This window comes from Littorina saxatilis, linkage group LG3 (assembly GCF_037325665.1).
Source record: "Littorina saxatilis isolate snail1 linkage group LG3, US_GU_Lsax_2.0, whole genome shotgun sequence".
Classification (NCBI taxonomy): Eukaryota; Metazoa; Mollusca; class Gastropoda; order Littorinimorpha; family Littorinidae; genus Littorina; species Littorina saxatilis.
Window position 1 is genome coordinate 73564147 of NC_090247.1, and position 9677 is coordinate 73573823.

At 45.0% G+C, this 9677-nt stretch overlaps 1 protein-coding gene across 1 annotated transcript; it reads right to left on the reverse strand.

The window, feature by feature from the left end:
• Nucleotides 1–325: 325 nt before the first annotated feature.
• Nucleotides 326–8214, reverse strand: LOC138963225 (sodium-dependent glucose transporter 1A-like; the record flags this gene model as incomplete). Its single annotated transcript, XM_070335284.1, is given in 4 exon segments — nucleotides 326–2925; nucleotides 4375–5456; nucleotides 7108–7290; nucleotides 8112–8214. Coding segments are annotated over 4 exon segments (1611 nt in total), but the record flags the coding sequence as incomplete, so codon positions are not given.
• Between the last annotated feature and the right edge of the window lie 1463 nt (nucleotides 8215–9677).

Consider the following 9677-nt stretch of genomic DNA (forward strand, 5'->3'; position numbering starts at 1 on the left):
GAAAAAGATCCACCGAGAACTTTGGCGTTGTGATGTGGTCTAGCGGCTTTGGTGTGTCGGTATGGGGGCCCGGGTAGCTGAGGTGGAACCAAAATCGGTTCAGCGCTGCGCGCTGAGAGCACGTGTTGAAATATTTCATCGATGAGGTTGTGTCCGGGGTCTCTCTGAATAAGCCCACCAAATTTGAAGCAGATCCATCGAGAACTTTGGCCGTGCATGGCGAATACACACACACACACACACACAGACAGACAGACACAAGTCGTATATATATATAGAAGGTAACAGCAGTAAAACTAACAACATTTAAAAAATTACAAAGGTGTCTTTGTTTAATCGCCGTGAACGCTCCTTTATTTGCCACGCAGTGAAAAACAAATTTGCAAACAATTGTATTGAGAACTCTCATTAAACTGCCAAAGCAGGCATGCCAATCTATTTTAAAAAAGACATCATCGAAATTAACGAGCAATGAAAACTTCATGATGTGGCATGTATACTAGACCAAAGTGACAACTGTCAAATAACTAATCGTTCTTGTTGATTATTATTCTTGACAACTGTCAAAGCCAAACAAAATATTGCATAAAGGACTGGGTGGTCGAGTGGTAACGCACTTGCGCTCGGAAGCGAGAGGTTGCGAGTTCAACCCTGGGTCAGGGCGTTAGCAATTTTCTCCCCCCTTTCCTAACCTAGGTGGTGGGTTCAAGTGCTAGTCTTTCGGAGGAGACAAAAAACCGAGGTCCCTTCGTGTACACTACATTGGGGTGTGCACGTTAAAGATCCCACGATTGACAAAAGGGTCTTTCCTGGCAAAATTGTATAGGCATAGATAAAAAAAAATGTCCACCAAAATACCCGTGTGACTTGGAAAAATAGGCCGTGAAAAGTAGGATATGCGCCGAAATGACTGCGATCTGCTGGTCGATGTGAATGCGTGGTGTATTGTGTAAAACATTCCATCTCACACGGCATGAATAGATCCCTGCGCCTTGAGTCCGAGTCTGGAGATACGCGCGCGATATAAGACTTCATATAACATGTATTGCAACAAAACAAAGCAAAAACAAATCCTTGTAGTAGTAGTAGTAGTCATCCTGAACTCAGGTCAAAATGAGTTCGGCTCATTCTATCCCTGACAGGATGCCTTGGTTTTCCTTGTCTGGCGAGGAAATCGATTTTTTACATATTTAGATCTTTTCGTAATGTGTTATGGATGTAAGCAGATTCGCGATCGTCGATAATGATTTTTCATGGTGTTGTGTAATTTTTAAATTACAAAGGAATTGATATGTAAGACAGTTTCAAACGAGCTATTTTTCGCGGCTGTGTTTACTGTGCAAACAACTCTAAATATGGCAAAAGTGTCACGTGATAATCAACCGTTTGGTTTCGGCCCTCGCTGGAGCAGACGATTTTTTCTGTAACCAGTTGACAGTGATGCAACCATATATTACGGTCTCCTTCCGGCAGCAGTCCCAAAATTTCGACTTGTTTTGACCTTAGAACGATGTCTTTATCATAACTGTGAAGAACAGAACAGAGATCACTGTCGAAGTCGGCCAATCTGCAATCATTTTCGTCTCGCGAACACTGCTCGCGAACAACATATGGGAGATAACTCTGTATTCTTGTTTTGATAGATTCGCCTAGGATTTTAGCGTCCGGTCAGAGAGACAACTGGCGATAGCCGTGGAGCGATGATTATCAGAATGTAGTAGTATACTGTCGTGAGCACTGCAAGCGTTTGCGGTTGAGCTGGCATAACACGCTCTTTAAAGCGCTGTTCATATCTGCTGATTTTCAATCAACTTTTGTAGCTACAAGTTGTTTAGACTTAGAAGAGGCAAAATCGGCGAGAAGTTGGCAACGTGAAAAATCGCCCCGATTTTCAACTGACTCTTGTCCGACTGGAAACCCCCCTTAGATCTCTTCAACATATTTACCGATTTTAAAGTGTCGGACGACATCGGCGTCCTAATCGGAAGGTCGTGAGTTCAAATCCCGGCCGCGGCCGCCTGGTGGGTTAAGAGTGGAGATTGTTCCGATCTCCCAGGTCAACTTTTGTGCAGACCTGCTGGTGCCTTATCTCCCTTTGTATGTCCACGCAAGTACAAGACCAAGTGCGCACGGAAAAGATCCTGTAATCCATGTCAGAGATCGGTGGGTTATAAAAACACGAAAATACCCAGCATGCTTCCCCCGAAATCGGCGTATTCTGGGTAAAAACGGTCATACACGTAAAAACCCTATGGTGCAAAAAAAAGAGTGAAACGCCCATGAACGAAGAAGAAGAATAAAGTGTCGGAACCTGACGCGCTCACTGGTTGGAGACTGTGTGCGCGTTCTTTTATTGGCTGCGTCTGTTATTCCTCATGCGCTTCGACGACAGAGCTCAATTTACGGAACCTCTGAAACAAGGCGACAGCTTTCAAGCAATTTTGTAAAAACAAAAATTCTGAACAGTTCTGTCAAAAGTTGGACGACAATCGGCACTGTGATGGGCACTTAAAGCAGATCCGGCTTGGCAAATTTGAAAGTCAAACAAAACTTACATATACTGTAGAAAAAGACCAGTTTCTAATACTGTCATTATCTTGAACACCTTGAGCCCATGCGACAGAAGTACAACAAGGAAAACATTAAAACCTTAATAATTATGATGAATACAGTCGCGCTCTTCTACAAACACGTCGACTCTTTCCCACCGAGTGAACTCGTAAGGTTTTGCGGAAGCTGATCCTCCGCAGTGAAACTGATGATGACGTCATTTCCCGTCTTGCCGGAAGCGCCGTATTTAGGCTGAAGGTAGAGGCGAGCAAATAGGAGAAGGCCGAGGAAAATGGTGAAACTGAGGATTGCCTCCCCTAGCAAGACGTATGCAATCCAGATGGGGCCCTGTTGTTCGATCAGATGACCCAGTATCTGCACAAGGATTAACGTGACCTTGTAACCACTGTCCTTAATTCAGCCCGAAGTCGCAAATGTGGGTTTTTTCTTCCGCTACTAAATCACGTTGAAAAGCACAAATAACACGTTACAATAACACCAATACATTGTAAGGAATACTCTTACTGAAAGCGCCTCCACAAAAGTTTGGGAAAAAATAAAAAATAAAATAATAATAAGGCGAAATTACTACATTTAGTCAAGCTGTCGAACTCACGGAATGAAACTGAACGCACTGTATTTTTTTCACCAAGACTTCAAGCTTCGTCAATCCCCACGAGAAGGAAATCGCTCACCTCCCACGTGCAAAACGCAGTGATATGCACACGCCAGAATAGCGCGGTAGCGTATTGTGCTAAGCAGGAAAGCGCGCTTTTCTGTATTCGTGTTAACTTTCTGAGCTTGTTTTGAATACAACCTATCATATCTATATGTTTTTGGAATCAGGAAACGATAAAGAATAAGATGAAATCATTTTTGGATCGATTTCTTAAATTTTAATCGTAAGACTAATTAATCTATTTTCGTTAATTGTGATCACATTTTAAGAGTAAACATGACATATGTATATATTTTTAGATTCAGAATGTCATGAAGAATACGATGCAATCACTTTAAAATCTGTTTGCGGAAAATCGATTTTAATGACAAATTTAATGAGCAAACTCATTAATTAATTTGTAAGCCTCCAAGCTGAAATGCAATACCAAAGTCCGGGCGTCGTCGAAGATTACTTGACCAAAATTTCAACCAATTTGGTTTAAAAATGAGAGCGTGACAGTGCCGCCTCAACTTTCACGAAAAGCCGGATATGACGTCATCAAAGACATTTATCAAAAAAATGAAAAAAAACGTCTGGGGATATCATACCCAGGAACTCCCATGTCAAATTTCATAAAGATCGGTCCAGTAGTTTAGTCTGAATCGCTCTTCACACACACACAGACACACACACACACACACACACACACACACACACACACACACACACACACGCACATACACCACGACCCTCGTCTCGATTCCCCCCTCTACGTTAATACATTTAGTCAAAACTTGACTAAATGTAAAAAGAGAAGGGCCACCGAAAGGGAGGGATGGGAGGTAGAGCGCGACAACCATCCCTCCCTTACGGTTGCCCTTTTCTTTTTTCTTTTTCTTTTTTTTCTTTTTTTCCCCCATCTAAAGTCGGGGTCAAACCCTGGAACATGCCCCTAATGGTTTTACCGTGAGTGCGTTAAACATTACTTATCATCAACCTTTGTCCTTCAACCTGGCTAGTTCTTACTCTGACAAATGAATATTACGAATATTAGAATCGGTGTTAAATAATAAGCTAGTCGCTTTACAGTACAGACACTCTCGTAAATTCAATCAGAAAACATTTGGCCGCTAAATTCCGATAACGAAAACAATCCTACTTACAAGAGGGTTCAACATGGGACCGACACTAGCCGCAAGGATGACGTAGGACGTCACTCTTCCGGTCACGTGGATCAGTTCCGCGTTCATCCACGAGAGGGCGCTGGCAAAGACAGCGGACATGGCGGCCCCGCCCACCGCGTTGCTGAGCCACACGCCCCAGTCTTGTTGCCATAGTGACGCCAGCACCAGCCCAAGCAGAGAGGGCACCATTAGCGCCAGGCAGATGACCACCAGCTGCACGGCCTTGACGACCTTGACCAGGAAGATGGAGACGAAGCGGAAAGAGGCGAAGGAGATCCAGAAGACGGAGGTGAGGAGGGCTCCCTGGGCCTTGGTCCAACCCATCTCCAGCACGGCGTAGGTGGCCAGGTAGTAGGGCACCGTCATCTCCACGGCCACGAACACCAGGTAGAAGACACACATCCACACCACCACCACGGCGTGAGGCACCCGGGGTAGGTTCAGTCCACCCGATGTTGTCGCTTTCCTCTTCTCTTCTCCCTCGCTGGGATCACCGCCACTACCTCTCTTATCTTTTTCTACTGCACCTCTCTCGGTGTAGTTTCTTCCTTCTTCTTCCGATGAACTTGCAATGGTAGCGTATTTATTGAGATTGTCCGTGTCTTTCTCCGTCTTTTTCGTTTGCTTCCGCGTTCTGCAGTAGTCTCGGACATACTCCACACTCAGAGGAATCGCTGACAAAAAACTGATGATGGAGGAAATCACGTAAGCAAAGTGGATTCGACTGTGACGCGGGGACTCGTAAGAAGTTACATTATTGTCAAAGCGAAGGTCATTCTGAAGGTCAAAGTCAAGCTGAAGGTCGTCGGTACTCCTGAGGTCAAAGTGAAGCTGAAGGTCGTAGGCATTTCTAGGGACAAAGTCGAGACAAAGGACATCGGTGTGGTTCAGGTGAAGGTGGGACTGGTTGTTGCAGAGGTCGGTGGTGATGTTGCGCGGAGCGAGGAAGGGTTGGGTGATGAAGGGAGCCACCACGCCGCCAAAGGCGAAGGCGAAGTGCGCAGCTTGCATCACAGCCTCCCCCTGCAGTCCCCACGTCCGTAATACGTCAGCGTTGCACACTGCACGGAACAAACGAGCTGTCAGCCCCAAATAAGGACACCTGTATCGTTGGCGTTAACTCTCTTATGCAAACGAAGTTGTACAAACGTTTCTTTAACCTATCAGTCAAAGAATGTTGAGATAAACAGGTAATGGTCTGAAGCTCTTGTTACACCCTCCCAACTGCCTACTTTACACATTTTTGTTGAACTTAAAGCACAGTCTTTCCCGTGTAAAGGATTGGGGTTGACCACCATTTCACATCTGGCCAGGCTGTTATGTTGGGAGATTGGGTGGTTGGTTGTTATGTTGGGAGATTGGGTGGTTGGTTGTTATGTTGGCAGATTGGGTGGTTGGTTGTTATGTTGGCAGATTGGGTGGTTGGTTGTTATGTTGGGTGGTTGGTTGTTGTGTTGGGAGATTGGGTGGTTGGTTGTTATGTTGGGTGGTTGGTTGTTATGTTGGGAGATTGGGTGGTTGGTTGTTATGTTGGCAGATTGGGTGGTTGGTTGTTATGTTGGGTGGTTGGTTGTTATGTTGGGAGATTGGGTGGTTGGTTGTTATGTTGGCAGATTGGGTGGTTGGTTGTTATGTTGGGTGGTTGGTTGTTGTGTTGGGAGATTGGGTGGTTGGTTGTGTTTGGAGATTGGGTGGTTGGCTGTTATGTTGGGAGATTGGGTGGTTGGTTGTTATGTTGGGAGATTGGGTGGTTGTTTATTATGTTGGGAGATTGGGTGGTTGGTTGTTATGTTGGGAGATTGGGTGGTTGGTTGTTGTGTTGGGAGATTGGGTGGTTGGTTGTTATGTTGGGAGATTGGGTGGTTGGTTGTTACGTTGGGAGATTGGGTGGTTGGTTGTTATGTTGGGAGATTGGGTGGTTGGTTGTTATGTTGGGAGATTGAGTGGTTGGTTGTTATGTTGGGAGATTGGGTGGTTGGTTGTTACGTTGGGAGATTGGGTGGTTGGTTGTTATGTTGGGAGATTGGGTGGTTGGTTGTTATGTTGGGAGATTGGGAGGTTGGTTGTTGGGTTGGGAGATTGGGTGGTTGGTTGTTATGTTGGGAGATTGGGTGGTTGGTTGTTATGTTGGGAGATTGGGTGGTTGGTTGTTATGTTGAGAGACTGGGTGGTTGGTTGTTATGTTGGGAGACTGGGTGGTTGGTTGTTATGTTGGGAGATTGGGTGGTTGGTTGTTGCTTGTCACCGTCCATAGAACCTAGTTTGCTATCCGGGACCGATAAAAGACCATTTTTATTTTCTTGTGTGTAGGGTGGGAATTCTTTTGGGGGGAAGGGAGGGTGAATTTATTTGGGGGGAAGGGAGGGTGAATTGATTTGGCAACTGAAACAATTGTCAATCAACAAAATTAATGCATAAACAAGTTTCACTATTCAATAGGACCAGCCAAGCCGTTTTTAAATATCACTCACAGTGATTTGATACCACATGGCATTATACGTATTGAAACATTTTTTGGCAGTACAAAAACACAACAAAACAGACACACACACACACACACACACACACACACACACACACACACACATACACACAAACACACACACACATGCACACACGCCCCCCCCCCCACATACACACACACAAACAAACACACACAAACACACACTCACCCACCCCCACACCCCACCCCCTACCCACGCATGTCTTTACCTGTGCCGACACTCCCTCCGAAGGTGGTGACGAGGAAACAGGCGACGACCATGACCCAGTATCGCGAGCAGAAGGGGAGGACCAGGGCCATGACCCCCATCAGCAGCACACACAGAATCAGCAGCAGGGACTTGTCCCACACGTCGTAGATCACACCGGACACCAGTGACCCCGCTACGTTGCCTGTGACAGTGTGACAGTGTGAGATCGAGGTGGTCTCACTATACACAACACCGATCGGCAGCACACGCAGTACCAGCAGCATCGTAGATCACACCGGACAATAGCGAACAGGCAAAGTTTGTCGTGAGCAGTGTAAACTGTTAAAAGGTGTTAAATAGCGTGAGATCATAGAGATTGAAATACAATGTCCTTCCAGATCTTGGGTTACATCAAGGTGATCTGAATTTTCATAACTCCTGTCAGCTGCACACACATTATCAGAAACAAGGACTTGTTCCTTGTGTTCGATCTACCACCACCACCACCACCATCATCATCATCATCATCATCATCATCATCATCATCATCATCATCATCATCATCATCATTATCATCATCATCATCAATCAATATGAGGCTTATATCGCGCGTATTCCGTGGGTACAGTTGTAAGCGCAGGGATTTTTTTTATATTTTTATTTTATTTTATGCAATTGATATCGCGCACATATTTAAGGCGCAGGAATTTATTTATGTCGTGTGAGATGGAATTTTTTTACACAATACATCACGCATTCACATCGGCCAGCAGATCGCAGCCATTTCGGCGCATATCCTACTTTTCACGGCCTATTATTCCAAGTCACACGGGTATTTTGGTGGACATTTTTTATCTATGCCTACACAATTTTGCCAGGAAAGACCCTTTTGTCAATCGTGGGATCTTTAACGTGCACACCCCAATGTAGTGTACACATCATCATCATCATCATCATCATCATCATCATCATCATCATCATCACCATCATCATCATCACCACTATTCCTGCCTACCTACCTACCTGCCGAGGCTGCCGTGAAGAAGGCCGAAGCTTGCTGGACATTGGTGTGAGTGATGAGCTGCAGGTCCAGGAAGGACGGTCCGAACTGACCCGTCACCACGCCCTGTCGACCAGTCGATACGTTGCTTTAATGCAAGGAAGTGTATCAAACAGTCACATTTCATACAGATTAAAAGATGATCAAACAGGAGTGAGTTTACGCCAAGTAAGTAGCCTTTAAAGCTCTGCTCTCATTTGCTGACGACATTGGTTTGCCTGACCAGCTGATTTTGACGCCCTCATAGGACCTTCTTCTTCTTCTTCTTCGTTCATGGGCTTAGACTCCCACGTTCACTCATGTTTTTGGCACGAGTGGATTTTTCCGTGTATGGCCGTTTTTACCCCGCCATTCAGGCAGCATACGCCGATTTCGGGGGAGGCATGCTGGGTATTTTCGTGTTTCTATAACCCACCGAACTCTAACATGGATTACAGGATCTTTTCCGTGCGCATTTGGTCTTGTGCTTGCGTGTACACAAGAAGGGGGTTAAGACACTAGCAGGTCTGCACATAAGTTGACCTGGGAGATCGGATTTTGATTTTGATTTTGACGTCCTCATAGGACCAGTTCGTTAATCTAGGGCCAGGTAGAGGTAGTATGCTCTGTTGGGGGGGGGGGGGGGGGACAAAACAAACAAAGGTCTGCAAGAGCATACCAGAGACACAACATGATCACACCTCGTCGACCACATCTCTCAAAGAACTAGGAGGTGTGCACACAAAACCCATTATTATTGATAGATACACATGCATATTGATTTAGGGACGAGTGATGCCATCCTTCCTCGGCAAGAGGAACAACTCCCGTGGAGCGGTAGTGACAAGGGGGATAACCGCGTTACTCTCACATTTAGACAACACAACACACAGAGGGGTTGTAGGAGAAGGGAAGGGGCGGGGGAGGGGAGGGGGGGTGTTTAATGACTGTATGAGCAAACAGCGCACTGAACAGATACTTTCAATACGGTTACCAAAATGTATTTGATCTCCTACAGAAAGTTGATAAGCTAAGGGGAATAGAATTAGCAACCTCACATTATTGATTTTTTTCTTTTTTAAAATCACAGGCTACTTTCGACTTCACACGAATAGTTATATATTCCAGATCTATATGCAGGGATACATTTGGAGCCACTGAAATTTCGTTTGACTCTATCCAATGTTATCCACTCTTCTCCTTAGTCGGAAGCTGAAATGTGGTAAGAAAAGAAAACTCAACCGAAATGATGGTTTGGTACAGTTAATATTTGACAAACAACATCTTTAAAAATGCACATTATTTGAATGCACTTTTCTGTTTTCTATAATGCAGAAACTTTTCCCACGATGTTTGCGGGATGTATAATAGGGAGACAAAGCATAGCATTATGTTAATGAATAAGGGCGCTAACTGCCTGTCGTGAAGCCATGGCAATGCGTGCTCGGACTGTAATCCGGTTAATTATGTCGATCATAGCGATATCACCTGTTTTCTCACAAATGTTGGTGTCATGTAACATTACGCGCACAAACAAAGTGCTATTGGAA